This window comes from Aspergillus fumigatus, chromosome 4 (assembly GCF_000002655.1).
Source record: "Aspergillus fumigatus Af293 chromosome 4, whole genome shotgun sequence".
Taxonomy (NCBI): Eukaryota; Fungi; Ascomycota; class Eurotiomycetes; order Eurotiales; family Aspergillaceae; genus Aspergillus; species Aspergillus fumigatus.
Window position 1 is genome coordinate 2,033,125 of NC_007197.1, and position 17,335 is coordinate 2,050,459.

At 50.5% G+C, this 17,335-nt stretch overlaps 8 protein-coding genes across 8 annotated transcripts; 5 read left to right on the forward strand and 3 right to left on the reverse strand.

Annotated features, from left to right (window-relative positions):
• Positions 1-240: 240 nt before the first annotated feature.
• On the reverse strand, positions 241-3,088 carry AFUA_4G07790 (Zn(II)2Cys6 transcription factor; the record flags this gene model as incomplete). Its single annotated transcript, XM_077804597.1, has 2 exons — positions 2,366-3,088; positions 241-2,277 (listed from the first exon to the last, which is right to left on the reverse strand). The coding sequence occupies exons 1-2, from the start codon at positions 2,417-2,419 to the stop codon at positions 241-243; spliced, it is 2,091 nt and encodes a 696-aa protein (XP_077660743.1). The 5' UTR covers positions 2,420-3,088.
• A 139-nt stretch (positions 3,089-3,227) lies between these two features.
• ramB (bifunctional protein farnesyltransferase/protein geranylgeranyltransferase) lies at positions 3,228-4,948 on the forward strand. Its single transcript, XM_746952.2, has 3 exons — positions 3,228-3,784; positions 3,852-3,956; positions 4,013-4,948. The coding sequence occupies exons 1-3, from the start codon at positions 3,555-3,557 to the stop codon at positions 4,737-4,739; spliced, it is 1,062 nt and encodes a 353-aa protein (XP_752045.1). The 5' UTR covers positions 3,228-3,554; the 3' UTR covers positions 4,740-4,948.
• Positions 4,949-5,363: 415 nt separating this feature from the next.
• Positions 5,364-6,957, reverse strand: AFUA_4G07810 (putative L-serine dehydratase; the record flags this gene model as incomplete). Its single annotated transcript, XM_746951.2, has 1 exon — positions 5,364-6,957. The coding sequence occupies one exon, from the start codon at positions 6,955-6,957 to the stop codon at positions 5,575-5,577; it is 1,383 nt and encodes a 460-aa protein (XP_752044.1). The 3' UTR covers positions 5,364-5,574.
• Positions 6,958-7,599: 642 nt separating this feature from the next.
• AFUA_4G07820 (methionine--tRNA ligase MSM1) lies at positions 7,600-9,759 on the reverse strand (the record flags this gene model as incomplete). The annotated part of the gene is made up of 8 exons (XM_746950.2): positions 7,600-7,872; positions 7,954-8,431; positions 8,485-8,849; positions 8,906-9,037; positions 9,090-9,176; positions 9,242-9,313; positions 9,370-9,488; positions 9,561-9,759. The coding sequence occupies 8 exons, from the start codon at positions 9,757-9,759 to the stop codon at positions 7,600-7,602; spliced, it is 1,725 nt and encodes a 574-aa protein (XP_752043.2).
• A 153-nt stretch (positions 9,760-9,912) lies between these two features.
• On the forward strand, positions 9,913-12,113 carry AFUA_4G07835 (putative nuclear transport factor 2 domain protein). The gene is made up of 2 exons (XM_001481512.2): positions 9,913-10,166; positions 10,219-12,113. Exons 1-2 carry the CDS (start codon positions 10,121-10,123, stop codon positions 10,659-10,661), a joined length of 489 nt encoding a protein of 162 aa, XP_001481562.1. The 5' UTR covers positions 9,913-10,120; the 3' UTR covers positions 10,662-12,113.
• Positions 12,114-12,160: 47 nt separating this feature from the next.
• On the forward strand, positions 12,161-13,342 carry AFUA_4G07845 (60S ribosomal protein eL38). Its single transcript, XM_746948.2, has 3 exons — positions 12,161-12,415; positions 12,545-12,673; positions 12,826-13,342. Exons 1-3 carry the CDS (start codon positions 12,352-12,354, stop codon positions 12,873-12,875), a joined length of 243 nt encoding a protein of 80 aa, XP_752041.1. The 5' UTR covers positions 12,161-12,351; the 3' UTR covers positions 12,876-13,342.
• A 951-nt stretch (positions 13,343-14,293) lies between these two features.
• On the forward strand, positions 14,294-16,326 carry AFUA_4G07850 (lytic polysaccharide monooxygenase auxiliary activity family 9 protein). Its single transcript, XM_746947.2, has 3 exons — positions 14,294-15,170; positions 15,224-15,452; positions 15,509-16,326. Exons 1-3 carry the CDS (start codon positions 15,070-15,072, stop codon positions 15,929-15,931), a joined length of 753 nt encoding a protein of 250 aa, XP_752040.1. The 5' UTR covers positions 14,294-15,069; the 3' UTR covers positions 15,932-16,326.
• Positions 16,327-16,468: 142 nt separating this feature from the next.
• On the forward strand, positions 16,469-17,273 carry AFUA_4G07860 (uncharacterized protein; the record flags this gene model as incomplete). Its single annotated transcript, XM_746946.2, has 2 exons — positions 16,469-17,105; positions 17,161-17,273. Exons 1-2 carry the CDS (start codon positions 16,778-16,780, stop codon positions 17,271-17,273), a joined length of 441 nt encoding a protein of 146 aa, XP_752039.1. The 5' UTR covers positions 16,469-16,777.
• Positions 17,274-17,335: the final 62 nt, after the last annotated feature.

A 17,335-nucleotide genomic window follows, 5' to 3' on the forward strand; every position in this document is an offset into this window, starting at 1 on the left:
TGAGCGCTGAACGAACTTATATATCTATACAACCATAGTGCAGGGAAATGCATGGGATAGCCATGATTTGCTATAAATTATAGTTATACAAGCATAATCCAATAGTGCAATGAGTCCAAAACACCTGGACGCAACGCGGTTGGGGCAGTCCCATGTTTGACAGTCCGTTGAACAACGCCGTAGAATTATGGACGATCTGGTGACAACAGGGTGGGTGCGGCCCCCATGTCCCAAGGCTAGTCAACCCATCGTCGTCTCCCAGCCCTTCTCGATCATGACATCCATCCAGTATACGTTACTGTCTCCCGCATCCATTCGTCTCCACACCTCTTGTACAAGTTGAAGACAGACGCTGATTGGCTTCGGAGGCAGGACATGCATAAAGGAAGTCAACCGTCCGAGAACGAAACGGCGCATCCTGGAAACCTCGATGGCATGCGATGAGAGATGGGGCCCATCTACATCTTGAGGGATTTCCGTCGGCGTTACACGTGGCAGGCGAAGTTCGCTACTCGATGCGACGAGCAGAAATGGTTGGAGACATCTGGTGCGGGATTCGAGGGGAATGGTCTTGAGGCGGGACAGAGTAATGAGTGCAAATTCTGTCAACCAGCTGCTGTAATAAGAATCTGAGTGGGCTGTGCTTGATGCTGCTGGCTCTGACAGCACATTGCTTTCCGGCTGTGCAAAGGGAGGGCCGGAGAACCAGGCCATGCCCTCGAGACTTAAGTCGGGGTCCAAGCAGAAGAAAGGATCGCGGGGAGCAGTAGCGGATGATTGTTGGTCTGTCTGTGAAGACAACGTTTTATTGGAAGGAAGCCGATGGCGAAGTAGATCGGGGAAGACTCTATACAGCTGCAGGAGGCCTGTACAGCGGTACACCTCAGCCATGGTGAGGAGATGCCAAACTGGTGTCTCCTCGTCGCCAGGACTGACGATTTCACCTTCCGTGGGATGAGCGAGGCCAAGCAGCCTTTCTTCCAGCTCTTGAGCCCTCGTGATGGCCATCTGCGCTTGGTCGATGTCTACCTGAGAGGTGAAGTTCCTGGCTCGAACTCTCTTCCTCTCTGCGCGAATTAACCTACCTACTTCTTGGACGGTGAACTGGGTATCGCGGGCAATTCCCGTCCAAGGATGAGGCACTCGCTGGAGGACGACTGATTCACCGATTCCCGAGGCAGATTTCCCAGACAACACAGCCGAGTCGTCTGCGACAAACGACAGAAGCATCTCCCAGTAAACGAGAGCCTCCTCGAAGAATTGGTGGTTATTACCGCGATTATGACTTGCAGATTCGGCAGCCTTGACGTCCAGATGCTTGCGAAGGAGGTTGAAAAAGGAGACGCCTAAATCTTTGGGGTCGTGCCAACTAGCGGTCTGGCCCAGCATAAGCAGAGCCAACAGGGACTTGTCGTCCATGGTAGTCTCTTTCGATATGATCTCCACTGCTTCGTTTCGCATACGTTGTCCCAAGGGGCCGAATTCTGGAAAATCATTTACCAGGGTGGCTGCTGCCATGCTTTGCATAGTCTTGCACATGGCCAGAGAGGAGCCCCAGAGACGTGATACAGTCGACCGGAATGGGTTCATCTGACTATCATAGCTAGAGAACAGAGCGGCTACCTCTTTGAAGTAATATTCAATCAAAGTCCAAGAAGGGTTGTTCAACGTTTGAGGAATCGAGGTGAAATCGTGCAAAGATGGCTTTGAATGGGATGAGGAATACGTGCGGATGATCGTCGAAGGCGAGAAATCAGAAAAAAGATGAGAATTATGCTGAAGCTCTGATCCTGCTGCTGAAAAGAAACTTGCAAGGTTCGTTGGCGTTTCGAAGTCAAGTGCGGCGCTCTGCCGTCGTGGCACTGATATCGGAGGCGACGCTGACGCTGGGGATGGAGGGCAAAGATCTGTCAGCTCAGGAAGAGAGTCTGTGCTCTGGAGATCCCAGAGATTATCACACAAGACACCTCCGCCATTTGTTTCCAAAACTTCTGTTTCAGATGGTTCCTCTGGACGCTTCGAATTCAAGTTGCTACTATCCAAGGCCAACGGGACCTGTGGCAAGGAATCAATGAAGACTGGCGATTTGGGTGAAGCTGACGGCCGCCGATCTGAGGATCGAATTGATCTGGATGCGGATGCTTCAGAGATGCTCGTTTGATCATTGTCAGGCTCTTGAAACTTGGTCACCCAGCGCAAAGATTGGACATATCCGGGGCACTTCACCCCCAAACGGATACATCGGCTACAGTGTGGTTTTTCTTCCCCACATTTGACCTATCGCTATGCTCAGTGACTGTAATAAATCATCGCAGTCACAGAGTCGAGGCTCTACGTGACTGGCTGATGTTGGGGATACACTCACCCTTTTGCTCTTACACCTCGCACAACCGTTGCGGGACTTTTTGACTCGTCGCATAACGATTCAACCTCATCGACTAAGACAACAATAAAGCAGATAGGTTGTCATCGAGAGATGCTGGAAGAAACTTGAAACTCCCCAGTACCGCTCCAAGTCGAAGCAAGTCATCTGGACAAGATAAAGGATGCCGACAACGTGCGGGGAAACCCCGAGCTTATCAGCAGGCGGCGTCCAATTAGGAACCGGTTGGGACGTTTGCCTGTTTGGGGCAAGTTGAAGGCTATCAGGGAAGTATATGAATCATGAAGTTCCTCAGGACCACCCGTGTCGATTCATTGACCCCCTGCTCTCGCAGGTGGCACGAGTCCCTATGATTGGACTAGCGTCATGATGAGACCATTTGAACTAGTCAAACAAGGAACAGGTCCAGCATTGCTACTGCCACAAACAACGGCGTTTGCATCCACATATGCTTGAAGATTGCTGATAAAGCAGATAAAGCATCCAAAGCATGGAGCATGACACCATTCAGTGCCGTCGTGCTGGGTCTCTTTCATCTCAGCTACCAGAAAGACCACGAAGTAGGATGAAAGCTCGTTGTTCTTACCGCGCTCGAGGGCTTCATGGCAATCGCTTGATATAACCTATTTCTGTATATTATATATTCAATTCCAATGGTAGGAACAAAGAAGAATGATCAGACGATTCGTTGCTGCGGATGAGGACAGCAGATAGGAAGAAAGGAAAAATGTTTGATATTGTTGTCTTGATATTGTTCGGGATGGCCGCCTGAGGCTGCCACAACACAACCCCACTCGATTATCTTATCGTGTGTTTTGAGGAATTTCCTCCCTACTACAGAGTACTCCGCAGCGCCTCTTCGCTGGATCATTTCTACTTGTTGTTACGTCTGCCTTTTAAATACGGTTAGAGACCCTGGCGATCTGGAAGCAATTTGCTTGGCCACCGGATCTGACGGCGGGGAACGTACAATCTCTGTGGACGCTGTGTAACATAGCGCCATCGCTCTTCAAGCGAGATCAACACGGCCCTTTACGGATCGACTATTTCGCATGCTTTCGCATTAAAGAAGAACGCTAATATCGTCAGGGTACTCAGTATTTAGCTTGCTTCCGGAGAATTCCTTGCGGAGAGTGGCTCAAATTAACACCAATCATTATTCCGTCCCAGCATGGAAGGGAAATACTCGTCCGATCCAGAATGGGCATCTATCAAGCCCATTGAGCTCAATGATGGCAGCGACTTCGGTGCCATGCCGTTGGCCACCATTTCCTATTCCCCGGAATATCTCGAGGCCACTTCTTACCTGCGAGCTGTAATGGCCGCCAATGAAATGTCTGAGCGAGCGCTGAGACTGACGGGAGACATCATCTCCATGAACCCAGCGCATTACACTGTTTGGTAAGATCAGGCTACGGTCCTCGCCGCCTTAACAAAGGCGCCAAAATGACTAATATCTTCTATGTAGGATTTACCGGGCTAAGATCCTTTTCGCCCTAGGAAAAGATCTCAATGAGGAGATTGAATGGCTCAATAAAGTCGCTCTGAAGCATCTCAAAAACTACCAGATATGGTAAGTATTAGGTTCTGTTACACCTTGCATCCCTTCTATCTGACACACTTCAACAGGCACCACCGCCAAGTTCTCATGTCTTCGCGGGCACATTTCCCCACTCTTCCGCCCAGAGAGCAGGACTTTCTGATGGAAATGTTTGCCCAGGATGCCAAGAACTATCACGTCTGGACATACCGCCACTGGCTCGTCCGACATTTCAAGCTCTGGGATCATCCGCGCGAGATCCAGGATGTGGAGGCGCTCCTGAAAGCTGACGTCCGGAACAACTCCGCCTGGAACCACCGGTACATGCTCCGCTTTGGACCGCGCGATGAAAACGAGTTTGATGCCGGTCTACACAATACCACGGGGCCATCCTCGGAGAAGGGCCGCCTGCCAGTTGTCGACGAGGATCTGGTCGACTCTGAGCTGCAGTACTCGCAGAGTAGGATACTCGAAGCTCCCGAGAACCGCAGTCCATGGTCGTACGCGCGCGGAGTACTCCAGGCAGCCGGCAGACCCCTTTCAGAATGGAAGGATTTTGCCCGGAGCTTCGTGGTCGAAAAGCAGGAGAACGGCCAGGTGGTGGATGTTGCGGTCAAAAGTAGCCATGCTATTGAGTGGTTAGCGGACGTGTACGCGGAGGAAGACGGAAGTGAAGGAAGTGCAGCCGAGGCAGTCAAAATGCTCACTCTTCTCAAGGAGAAGTACGACCCTATCCGGAGGAACTACTGGGAGTATCGAATCCGGCAGATTACGGCATCTGCGGCGCATGCTACGGAGATATCTGCCTCTGCTTGATCTGAGATGTTTTCTTGCAATAGTTCAAAGATTCTCTGTATTACTTCTATCTATCTGCGTTCAGTTCTTCATGGTTTTACATGTACATAGTTTATGATTCTACAGCGGTCTTTGGTATTGTGTTATGTTTACCGAGGAATCTACAACGTTTAGGACCAGACAGTGTCTGATAGATAAATAAAGCACACAAGAAGCTGTTCACCTATAGGAGAAACAGACAATGTATAGTATCCAAGTGCCTAAGCGATCAAACGGCCCGAAGTATGTTGAACCTGGCCTTGGCAAGCCTTATTCGAAAATAGTGTGGCGGAGGACACAGAGGGCCTCAGTTGCTGGAGCGAGGTCATTTATGCTCCCGTTGATTTGCAACGCAGTTGGGTGCTTGATCGGGATATTCAAACGGTACGGATTTGGATATTTGAGGAAATAAGCGAAGAGACGAAAGGGGAATGAGAAGAGTAGAGAAAGTGACAGCAAAAGACGGAGAGAGAAAACGAGTAGTAAATATACTGCACGTTTCAATTGGAAGACAAGTCCGTATCACGTCCGCAATTTCGACTCCCAAATAAAAAAATTTTCCATTGTAAGGCATTCATTAATCCTATCCTACTCTGTGAATTAAAGACAGAGGGGGTGTAAACGAGGCCGTAAGTGGCCTCGGTAGCAGTCACTTTCTGCCACAACTTCACAAATCCTCCATTCTAGATTGTAAAACGATCCCAAGTACTCCAAGAAATCCAGGTCCCATAGCCATAGCATGAACGAATCTGTTAAATCAAGAAGTCGTATCCGTTATCGAGGGAAATATTGTATCTGTTTTGCAGGAAGCACTGGTTTAAGCGTCCCAACCCTCCTGCAACATCTTCCTCCACTCTGCCGCCATGTCGATGGTGACATTGCTGCCCCCACAGACGATGATCACCACTCGACTATCCGGTTGCAGGTTAGGGACCAATTGCTTCAGCTTGGATTGGAATTCGTGCAACGGCGACAGCGTATTTTCGGTAGGATGTCCTTGAGGCTGACTGCCCGTCTCTTCCAACTCCGTTTCGGTTTCTCCGGACGATAGTCGGTCATCGCCGTACCCTTCATCCCCCTGGGAGAACTCGGTCTGTGTCCTCTTCCGCTTCTTCCCTGTCAGGGCTGCCTGTTCGGCTGCCAAATGTGTGCTTGTTGATCCCGAGGCACGTGCCTTGGCCGCATCGCCGATGGCGGCCTCGACGCAGACACCGCATGCCAACTCCACCAGCAGCCTTTCATCATCCGCAAGACGGAGCACGCCCCGAGCGGCATCGGCATCTGAGAGGACGGCAGTGTGCACAGCAATGCCGGGTGGAGGGGAGATGGCGTATTTGAACGTACGTTCCGAGACGCGGATGGCGCCCAGCGAGGTAGCTTGGGATGTGATCTTGGGGAGAGAGACGAGGGATTTCTGGGCGACAGCGAGGGCAAGGGAGTCTGTGCCTTGGGTTTCGACGGCGAGTATGTGGATGGGGTTTGGTTGAGAGGATGTGATGTCGTTGCTGTAGTGTGAGCTCTGGTTCTGTAGATGTCTCCGTCGCTCTAGGCCCATGATAAGACCATTTAGCAGCCCGCCGCCACCAACACTGCAGATCACCGCGTCCAGTGGCAAAGCACGACCACTGTAGGCAATAGCTTCTTCTCGGGTGGTTACGGGCGGCAGTTGAGCCGCGAGCTCATCGATGATCGTACTGTTTCCCTCCCAGATGGGCTCATTGTCGAAGGGATGGAGGGCAATCTTGACCACGTCTGTTCCGGCGTCCCCGTCATCTGCCTTCATTATCACTTCCCGCATATACTCTCCCGCTTCCGAGAATGTCTCGCCGTACTGGATGACGTCCGAAGCGCCCGCCGCCCGCAGTTTGTTCACCATCAGGGGCTTTGTCGAGAGGGGCACAACCACGGTGCAAGGATAACCCAAGCTCCGGGCAGCGCACACCGCAGCGAGACCGGCATTGCCCCCCGAGGAAGCATAGAAATGCACCGGCCGGCCAGCGTTTTCCGGCTTGACGAGGTGCGAGAGGATCTGGTTGCCCATTGCACGGGATTTGAAGGATCCGCTGGGCTGAATGTTCTCGAGTTTCAAGAAGATTCTACAGCCTGCCGCGCGAGACAGACCAGCGGATTCCACAAGGGGAGTCTCAACCCATGGCAGCTTGAAGCTCAGCTTCGCTTCCTCAGGTGAGATGCTGCCCATGGTGTAAGAGCGGGGACGCAATTCTGCTCAAGAGACCAGGGGAAAGACAGAAGAGCACAATTGACAAGTATTGTATACAGTTCAATTCGTAAGTTGGGATGGTAGTAATATAAAACAGAGCAGAATATATAAGAGGGATCAAGAAACGCAAGAAAGCTGGGGAAAAAGAGAGCTCGAGTATCACACTGGGGATTAGATGCCAAGCTAGAACATGAGAGAAATAATACAAACCAAATCCTGCTTATCATGAACTATATGACTCCAAAACACCAGTTCTTCTGATATACATTAGGGCATACTTCCCGATTCCTATGATAGGAGGTTTGCCGCGGGAAAGGGCCAGGGTTTTCCGTCCACAAGGCGTTCGGGAATTCAGCGTCGCGATTTTGGATCACTTTTCCCCGCTGATAACCTTGTGGACAATGTTGGAGGATCCAGAAGCCGTACGCCATGACATAACACAAACCTTGTCTCATCTATACATGGCGATGATCGTGTAGTCTTGTAACCCAGCTCCACTGGCAAGTAACGGAAAAGTGTCTTGCTTAACCCTTGCATTGGCGGAGAAGCAGAGACCCATCATCTTTCTGTATGATTGGACTGTGATCCTTTCTCCTTATCAAACGGAAACTCATTTTCTCATCATTCTTCAATAATGAGAGGCGGGAAAAGAATACTCTTTTTGACACCCTCACCATAGTCCGGATCACAACCGTAGCGTGCGGCCGAAAAGCTCCGTTTCGATGGCTCTGTCTTGTCTACACGAAGAATATCGAGAAGTTCAGTAGACTTACTGGGCATAAAAGGTTGCAATAGGATACCCGAAATTCGTAGGGACTCGGCGACATTGTATAGCGCTCGCTGCGACCCGGCTGGAGTTTTCCATGGCTCTGCCGCGTGGAAATACTTGTTTGTCTGCGGTTAACGACAATGAAAAGCGATGTCAGTCGGAGATAGTCGCGTCTAGTCGTTGTGATATGGACTCTCAACACTGACCTTCTCAATAATCGCCATGATGTCCTGCAAAGCGGCACGGGGGTTTAACTTTTCCATTTGTTCCGCCACTTTGTCAGGTGTCTGCTCCAGAAGAGATTGATGCTCCAGATCTTCGGGCGTCGGCGCGGGCAGCTTGTCGGCGGCTGCGTCCGCAATGTACGAGCGCAGGTTACCCTTTGCACAACCAATTGTACGGTGGGTTAGGTTTCCAATGCCCCATTGGAGCAGCTTCTTGTAATCGCGGATAATGTAGGAGTTATCATAGTCGGCATCCCCCGCTAGTCCACCTTGGAAAGCAAGGAAGAAACGCATGGTGTCGACGCCAAACCGATCAATCGCGAAAAAGGGATTCACCACATTCCCGGTGGATTTCGACATCTTTTCCCGGTTGATGGTCCAGTGACCATGAATGAGGACCCTCCGAGGTAGGGGCAAATCCAATGCCATGAGGAAGGCGGGCCAGTACACGCAATGGAAACTGACACGGCTGTCAATCTTTCGTCCCGCCCGTCACGCGGAAGAACAACTTACCGAACAATATCCTTGCCGATGACGTGCACATCGGCTGGCCAACCTAGTCGGCCCTCCTGACCAGGAGGAAAAGGGTACCCAGCCTTGGTCAAATAGTTGATAAGGGCGTCTAGCCAGACATAGATCGTTTGTGTCTCATCACCCGGTACAGGAATGCCCCAGGTCAATCGCTCTACAGGCCTAGAGATCGACAGATCTGATAGTCCCGAGGAGACTGACTTGACGACGTCTGCCATGTAGTTACTAGGCGTGATGAAGTCGGTACTCCTGTACAACTCTAGAAGTCGCTCCTGGAAGGCAGACAGTCTGAAGTGATAGTTGGTTTCCGAGGACCATTCTACCTCTTTTCCCGTCTCAACTGAAACCTAGCATAGTGAGCGATTGTACCACCTGATAACATTCGGCTTCTAGGACCAAATACCATTATCTTCCTTCCAGTAGAGGGGTCTAAGGAGTTCTGCACTTGTGTAGGAGGATAGAACGTTTCGTCGCTGACAGAATACCATCCCTCGTGCTTTGCAGTGTAAATATAGCCCCGGTGGTTCAGCATTTCCTTTCCCATTGTCAGCATGCGGGCCAAATAGCTAGCAGCATTTCCAACGAACCCAGAAGTATTGAACAGCTTCCTTGTGCGCCGGGTCGGTCGTCCGTATAAAATGATTGTAGTCAACATTTGCGGCTTTTGCTAACGCCTGAAACGCATTATCGCAAATTTAAGTAGAGGTCCTCATACGAGTTGCAAGGAGAGGCGACTGACCTGAAAGGTTTTGCAGTTCATATCACAAAAGGCTTGAGGGTCCATGCCTGCCGCGCTCGCGGCCTGCTGAATCTATTTCGCCCAAGTTAACCGCGTGAGACAGCCCCAGATCGAGCAGCAGAAGATACCTTCATTCCATGTTCGTCGGTTCCGGTCAACAGTTGAGCATCCTTATCTCCGAGAAGTACCCGCCATCTCTTCAGAATATCGGTGATCACCATAGTATAGAAATGACCAACATGGGGGGCTTTTCAGAAGATCGATCCCATCAGTACGGATTCGACACTGGGGTCCGCTTAGAGTTGATAGAGGCTCGTACCGGCATTCACATAGAATATTGGAGTCGTCACATAGTATGGCTTCTTCAAGCTTTGCTCGGAAGTCGCTGTCGCTAATCGGCGCGCCGAAATGGCTTGAGTAGGACTTCTGCACGGAGCACATCCCCGCAATGGACGCCTATGGGCTACAAATTGACTGGCCCATGAAAGCGTACGGAGTCTCCCTTTAGAAAAAGCCATTGGGAAGCAATGGTGACACGGAAAGACGAAGTTGGTTCTGAAAGACAATTCTCATACTGGGTGACTTCTCGGAGCTCGATAATCTCCGGGTGGTCCTAGCTCCGTAACACTTTTTTTCCCTTGTCAGTCCGTTCTCCAATACACAACCTGTCATTTTCACCTTTGCAGTCGTCAACCTCGGTCATATTCCTCAACCCAGGTATTTAGGGGACTTGAACATTTACAGTTCGTCTAGTAACTTCAATACCGTGTTGTTAACGTCTGTGTCGCGCATCTCGCTGTTGTACACGAAATTGTTGTCGCAGATTCCATCATCGACCTGAGCTTGCGGAATCTACATCCAGCTTAATCTGTCGCCAAAATGGCTACTCGAAGTGAAGATGTGCTCACAAGAGTGTCGACTGATGGTAGGTTGGGCCCTGCCAACATTGTTTTCCCTTTCTGACTGTGTCTTTCCAGCTGCTACTGAATTTGTCCAATCCTTCTACCCCGCGCTACAGTCCAATCGCGCCGCAATTGCTTCATTTTACAGCCAGCCCACCTCTACGATCCTATTCAACGGAAACGCTGTCGCGGATGGCAATGCCGTCCAAGAAATCTTCGTCAACCAGATGCCCCCTACTCATTACGAGGTGCAGTCGTTCGATTGTCAGGTCATCAATCCAACGTACCCCACGCCAACAACATCCGGCGTGAAGCTCCCAAATCAGACGACCGTCAAGGACATGTCAATATTGGTGGTAGTAAGCGGTTATGTACGATTTGGGGAATCCAGAGATCTACCGCAGCGTGGCTTCAGCGAAACTTTCATGCTGGTGCCAAATCCTACAGCGGATGCCCCCAAAGGAAAACGCCGGAGAGAATGGCTTATTCAAACACAAAACTTTCGACTTGTCGTTTGATTAATGCATACTCCGACGAGGCGATTTGTCCGACATATCAACTTTCTTCGACAAATCCCTCATAACACGATTATCGCCTATTCACCCATGGAAGGCGCGCGCACTAGGTATCTCTGCTGGTTTGAATAACGAAATGAGTACAAAGAGAACGCCATGGAAATACAGGAACTGATTCAAAACACAACATTTCATAAAACTCAGGTCGTTGATCTCGGCGGTACGCGCAGATTCGCTCTGACACGCTCGAGTAATTCGTCGCGTGTGGCCTGCTCAGTGGGCAGGAGGGCTCTCTGCAGGTCGCCACCTGTTAGTTGCGGGAATCCCTGATGAGAGGAGCGAAACGTACATTGCGAAGCCATCTCCGCATCTCGTCGGCAGTCCAGTATTCAGGATCTTCTCAGAGACACACAGTCAGCCTTCTATTCCGGTATGGCAATGGCCTCGAATTGCTTACCTCCGGTTGGGTCTGGCTCGGACGGGAACATGTCACTACCCCAGATTGCCCACGCTGCGGCAGCCGTGACCATCCCGGCGAAACCTACATCTTGTCAGATTGATCCGTGTTGACTCAATTTGTGCGCCACCAGGGGAGGTTACCCAGGACAAGATTCTGGATATGTGTCAGCAAGTTGCCACTACGTTGGAATGTGGCTGAATACAGCAGGCTGGGGTAAGCTCACTTTGGAACTCATTGCTCGATCTAAGGCTGTGGGCATTTTTCCAAACTCTGGCTTGGCTTTCCTTGGGCGGGATCACGTCTGCGATGTCGGTTGTTGGTATTTGATATTATCTTCTGTTGTTATGATGTTTCGCACGAGTCAAAGCTTCCATCGTCATGATAGGAAAGCTGCCGCCTAGACCTTTGCACCGCCACTTGAACCTCCAACGCCACATTCTGGCGGCATCAACACCTCAGGCATCCACATCTCCTATCCTACTATAGGAAGAAGTGAGGCTTCTACCCCATTGTTGCGATTTGCTCAAGCTGCCAGCCCCGGTTTGTCATGATCATCACTTCCTGTAGTTTTACTGGTGGCTTGAGTATGAAAAGAGCAACTCTAGATACAGTACCGTATAGCTGCAGTCCGTCTTGATAGATTTCTCAATACATCTCCCTGTTCGTTCCGGCCTAGCTTTCAGTGTCTTTACATGTAACAACATTTTCTCGGCAATTCAATCAAATTGTAAGAGGCAGCACCCCATATATGATGGTGATTCTCATCTCCAATGCCCAGGGTTGCCTTCTGGAGGCAAAACAGACTCCGAGTCCATTGTTCCAAGAGAGATCGGAGGAGCCGAAATGGCGCGGAGCTCGGAGATATTCCTCACAAAACAGCACCCGTTCGATATGACTTTGCACCAAGTCAAGAGGATGCTGCATCAGTCCATCACCCCAACCCGGTTGACAGAGATGCATCCAGAGTTATCGACAACATCCCGCCTTGGACTGTGCCGCCATGACAGTGGAGGCGACACCAGCCACGAGAGGAGGAGAGGCTGAGAGGATAGGCTGTGTGGCGCAGCAGCCAAGGGTTTCCGACCGGCTAAACCCTAATCTGCCAGATTCCACACAATTGCCTCAAGTGTCCGTAGTTGCCCGTGTTGAGACTCTGTGAAAGTGACTGCACTCCATTCCCTCGCTCCGACTTTCTTCAGATCACCCGGTTTGCGTCCATACCCCCTGCCCACCATGCCTCGCGAAGTTTCCGATATCAAGCAGTTCATCGAGATCTGCCGCCGCAAGGATGCCTCCTGTACGTTTCCCGTACACGATTTGCCCGGTTTTATGGAGTAGGGCGATGTGAATAAGCTCGGATTAAGCTCCGTGGAAGGATTAGGATGGAATTGCATGGATGCTAACAGTTTGGTTTTCTCTTTTACAGCTGCCCGCATCAAGCGCAACCGCGCGACCCAGCAGATCAAGTTCAAGGTTAGATGCCACCGCTTCATCTACACCCTTGTCCTGAAGGACTCCGACAAGGCCGACAAGCTCAAGCAGAGCCTGCCTCCAGGTGCGTTGCCAACCTAAGTTCCTTCTCGAGTTACCCCAGTCACGCATCACTGTTTTTGGGAATAGTGTGCAGTGATAGAGTTGATGAGGGGAATGAGAAAACAAGCCGCGTTTCTACTAGGGATATCAAGCTAACGCTACGTCTTGCAACAGCTCTCAAGGTTGTCGATGTGTCCAAGGGTGACAAGAAGAAGGCTCTGTAGATACCTTCAGCTGAAGGGGAAGGGTGATTTGAGCTCGGTCAATGCAGGAAACAACTACCAAAAGCGAATCGGCATGGGCATGATCTTTTGTGGGTCGAAATTAGAATGACAATTCAGCTTATGCGGTGAACTTGTTTTTCTTCACGACTGTTATTGAACACGTCGAAACGTCAGGGCAGATGGCATTTTCACATCAGCCAAACGACCTACCTTACCTGCACCTACCACCAGGGGCTGCTTTGTCGGAGCTCCCTGGGCTCTACAACTTAATGGAGAAAAACAGTTGAAAACTCTTACCTATCTTCCGCGTCCCGGACATGCTGAAACGAGTAGTTTCACACACATGAATTGTGACATGTATCGCCGTGGATAGAACACAATATTTCTATCCGGTATACTTTGTAGATTTCGACCATATGACGCAGGATAGCTTTAATTGTTTCCCTGGCGTGCACGCCCATTAGGCACAGGAACTGTAGGGTGGACATCATACTGTGCTGCCTCCTCAGTGCAGACGATGGGGCACTTAGCATTATTATCTGAAGCCATATGAGTACGGGACTTGGACAGCAGCCGGTACAAAGTGGGCAGAAGTGGCTTGCTGATCTTGTCTAGACTGTTGTCGAGACTTCAGGCGACATCTGACCTGTGTGTATCTACTTGGCCTCTAGGGATTCTGAGAAATGACTGGACTCCCAAGTCCCGCCTTGTTGCCGACCACAGCTAACTACTAAGTAGAAATTCAGCCAGAAGATCGCTTCTCATTGGATCTTTACATTTCCTCCAGTATCGGGTTTATTGTCCACGTCCCACAATCTTCAGTATGTCGTATCAGCCATGGACAGACTTAGGCTATATTATGTCTTGGCAAGGTGTGATGAAACATAAACCCCACGGCTCCAATGCCTCCCTCTCATTTTAGCGAGTCAGGAGAGACGACGATCATCATGGCTGACTCTCGGCCATGAAGGCTACGCATAAGGAGTTTGTCTGCACGGTAACTGGCATCAGGTGATGAATCAATCATGCGCTTACTCGAGCGGTCGTGTGTGATATCGATGGGGGACAACTCCAAAGTAGAAGCTCAGGAGCCTGCCATTGAAAGTAAGCATCCGCGAATCAGATCAATAGTTGGGACATCGAACGCTAATCATTTCTCTTCAAGGCACGGCAGATCACGAGCAGACGAGGCCACTTATATATGGGGTACCCTCCCTGATCTCGGTCTGAGCCGCCTTAGAAGCCAACACGGCAAAAGAAACTGCGACGTAACCGTTTCAGGCACGGATCCCAAGGCAGGAAGGCACAGAGGCTCGTATATTGCCGTCGGCCCGTGTGTCCGGCAAAACCTGGGGGATCGTCGCTTTCCATACAGGGAGCGCTTGGCTGTGCTCTGTGCGGCATGCCCAACGCCTCCTCTTCATCAAAGAGAAACATCTGGATGTCGTACTAGTCCAGTCGGATGACCAGGAGTCTCAGCATGTCGCGATGGTCTGGCGTATTGTGCATTGTGCATTGTGAAGACAAATGGATCACTATGCGGTCTGTGTTGAGATTTCGCTGCTGCTGAGCCGTGATACTCGGTGTGTCGAGGGCACCCACTAGGTTAAGGCGCTGTATCCGCCGTGGTGGAAGGAGAAAGATGCTGATGCATCTAACGTTTCTGGACGGTTCCAGTAGCAAGGTCTGAGGAAAAACCAGGGCATGGGGCTGTGGCTGCACGGTACATGCATTTAGAGGCAAAAGTGGCCGGCGTCAGGGAACATTTCCATATTGCAAGGCTGTGGAGCGCCAATGATTTATGGCAACCATGCATGCATGCAGCCATTGGCGCCGGGATTACTCGTAGCGTTCCTATCTGCCGAAGATGAAGAAGCCAATCTGGTGATTCAGGAGCCCTTGTATCAGAGGGATGGATAATTTCTTCAGTTATGCCGGCTGCCCGCCAGGACACTTTCCAGGGGGGGTGGGGGTGGTTCTCGTACCATGCACTGTTGATTATTGCAAAGGTCGAAGCTCTTCAGAATGGGTATAAAAGGGCCTGAGAACTCGCTCGTAGCTGTAATCTGTTCTGTTCTCTGTGCTCAACCAAAGCGCTTCTTCCTCCAGACGCCCCCCATCAAGCAGGTCTTTAATCATTGGCTGCTACTGCTTCTGACTGTTCTGTGAAGTTTACCTTCTACTATAAGACAGCATGACTTTGTCCAAGATCACTTCCATTGCTGGCCTTCTGGCCTCAGCGTCTCTCGTGGCTGGCCACGGCTTTGTTTCTGGCATTGTTGCTGATGGGAAATAGTATGTGCTTGAACCACACAAATGACAGCTGCAACAGCTAACTTCTATTCCAGTTACGGAGGGTACCTTGTTAACCAATACCCCTACATGAGCAACCCTCCCGACACCATTGCCTGGTCCACCACCGCCACCGACCTCGGCTTTGTGGACGGCACCGGCTACCAGTCTCCGGATATTATCTGCCACAGAGACGCAAAGAATGGCAAGTTGACCGCAACCGTTGCAGCCGGTTCACAGATCGAATTCCAGTGGACGACGTGGCCAGAGTCTCACCATGGACCGGTACGACGCCGAAGAGAAGAGAACATATTGTGACCAGATAGGCTAACATAGCATAGTTGATTACTTACCTCGCTCCATGCAACGGCGACTGTGCCACCGTGGACAAGACCACCCTGAAGTTTGTCAAGATCGCCGCTCAAGGCTTGATCGACGGCTCCAACCCACCTGGTGTTTGGGCTGATGATGAAATGATCGCCAACAACAACACGGCCACAGTGACCATTCCTGCCTCCTATGCCCCCGGAAACTACGTCCTTCGCCACGAGATCATCGCCCTTCACTCTGCGGGTAACCTGAACGGCGCGCAGAACTACCCCCAGTGTTTCAACATCCAAATCACCGGTGGCGGCAGTGCTCAGGGATCTGGCACCGCTGGCACGTCCCTGTACAAGAATACTGATCCTGGCATCAAGTTTGACATCTACTCGGATCTGAGCGGTGGATACCCTATTCCTGGTCCTGCACTGTTCAACGCTTAAGCGGCGTGCCATGTTTGATCTCCCTCGCCGGCCAGGACACTGGCCGGATTGGTGGCTTGTTTGAGGGGAGGAGAGCAGTGTTGGACGACGGCTGGGACAAGCGTTGGCATATGTGTGAATCAAAGTTTCCTTTTCTTTATGTCCCTTCGGTCATCCTTTTAGTCCTGTCTTGATGATTGTGGTTGAATCTATTCAATGTATATATTCTCCACGAAGTTACTGGAATACGACGTCTGTATGTATTCATAGCATAACATCGCCCTAGCGAGGTTAAATCCATCACGCATGATACAAAATTATATAGCTGACTGTTGAACTTAGATGCGTAGTTCTTTGGTACCAGATTCCAATTAGAGGAAGACAGATATTAGAGGAGCTATGCACTTACAATTCCAACAATATGGACAGTTGATTACAACTAGAATATCACAACGAATGACCTTCTGCATGATTGAAAATGATGCTGCCTAATCAATACCAGTAACTAACATGCTGCATGACTTCAGCCCAGTCAGCCAGAGACCAAAGGACATAAGCCAACGACACGAGTACGTTACTTGCTTGTTGAACAAATTCCAAACCGGCGAATAACCGACACACAAAATACCTTGACTCCACTGAGCTAACTCGGCTATCGTTCCAGGGGAATCCATAAGGCTGATGGATGGACTAAAGATAATCATGACATGACGATATCCTGGAACGTCTGCGCGGTTGATGTCATCGGCTCGGCCGTGGACCCATATCTTCATTTCATATTCATATACAGTTATACACCCACCACACAACCACCAAAACGTTTGCCATTGATTTACCTTGAATTTTCTAAATAAACAGATTTTTTGAATGGATCCCGATTCAGATTCCACGCGCGATACGCAGCAACCCCCGGAAATGACATCCAGGATGCAGCAGGCAGAGGGACAAGGGCGGGACGGGACTCGGGCAACGGGGTCTAGCACCAACACTGCAGATATGTACTCGACGACAACAAGTTCCCTCGCTGATCTGGGGAATCACATCAGCAACATGGCTGGGACGACCATGGCCGAAATCAGAAATAAAGCTAGTGCGGTTTCAGCCAAGGATGTTGTTCGGGAGGTTCGGGATACGGCGTACTCGATCACGATGGGGAATAAACAGGCGGAGGAGAGTACGGGTACGGGGGTGGAAGGTTTGTTCGCTTAGTTTTTAATTGATAAAGTGGATCATGGGCTGATACGAGACAGACTGCGATCCTCAAGAAGCTCGCAGGATTGATGAGCTGCCCAAGGAGCGAATCGTCGAGTTCCTGCAGGAAAGGCACAAGAGCAATGCGGTGCATCCTTCGAAGCAGCAATGACATTGCGGGGGCCTCATCTGAGTAAATCGATGTACATACATTCAATTGACGATCCGCCTAGC

Coding starts and splice junctions, on each gene's coding strand:
- ramB (XM_746952.2), top strand. CDS start 3,555: ATGGAAGGGAAATACTCGTCCGATCCAGAATGGGCATCTATCAAGCCC. Junction 3,785..3,851: donor CCAGCGCATTACACTGTTTG/GTAAGATCAGGC, acceptor TCTTCTATGTAG/GATTTACCGGGCTAAGATCC. Junction 3,957..4,012: donor CTCAAAAACTACCAGATATG/GTAAGTATTAGG, acceptor ACACTTCAACAG/GCACCACCGCCAAGTTCTCA.
- AFUA_4G07835 (XM_001481512.2), top strand. CDS start 10,121: ATGGCTACTCGAAGTGAAGATGTGCTCACAAGAGTGTCGACTGATG. Junction 10,167..10,218: donor CACAAGAGTGTCGACTGATG/GTAGGTTGGGCC, acceptor GTGTCTTTCCAG/CTGCTACTGAATTTGTCCAA.
- AFUA_4G07845 (XM_746948.2), top strand. CDS start 12,352: ATGCCTCGCGAAGTTTCCGATATCAAGCAGTTCATCGAGATCTGCCGC. Junction 12,416..12,544: donor CCGCCGCAAGGATGCCTCCT/GTACGTTTCCCG, acceptor TCTCTTTTACAG/CTGCCCGCATCAAGCGCAAC. Junction 12,674..12,825: donor CAAGCAGAGCCTGCCTCCAG/GTGCGTTGCCAA, acceptor GTCTTGCAACAG/CTCTCAAGGTTGTCGATGTG.
- AFUA_4G07850 (XM_746947.2), top strand. CDS start 15,070: ATGACTTTGTCCAAGATCACTTCCATTGCTGGCCTTCTGGCCTCAGCG. Junction 15,171..15,223: donor ATTGTTGCTGATGGGAAATA/GTATGTGCTTGA, acceptor CTTCTATTCCAG/TTACGGAGGGTACCTTGTTA. Junction 15,453..15,508: donor CAGAGTCTCACCATGGACCG/GTACGACGCCGA, acceptor AACATAGCATAG/TTGATTACTTACCTCGCTCC.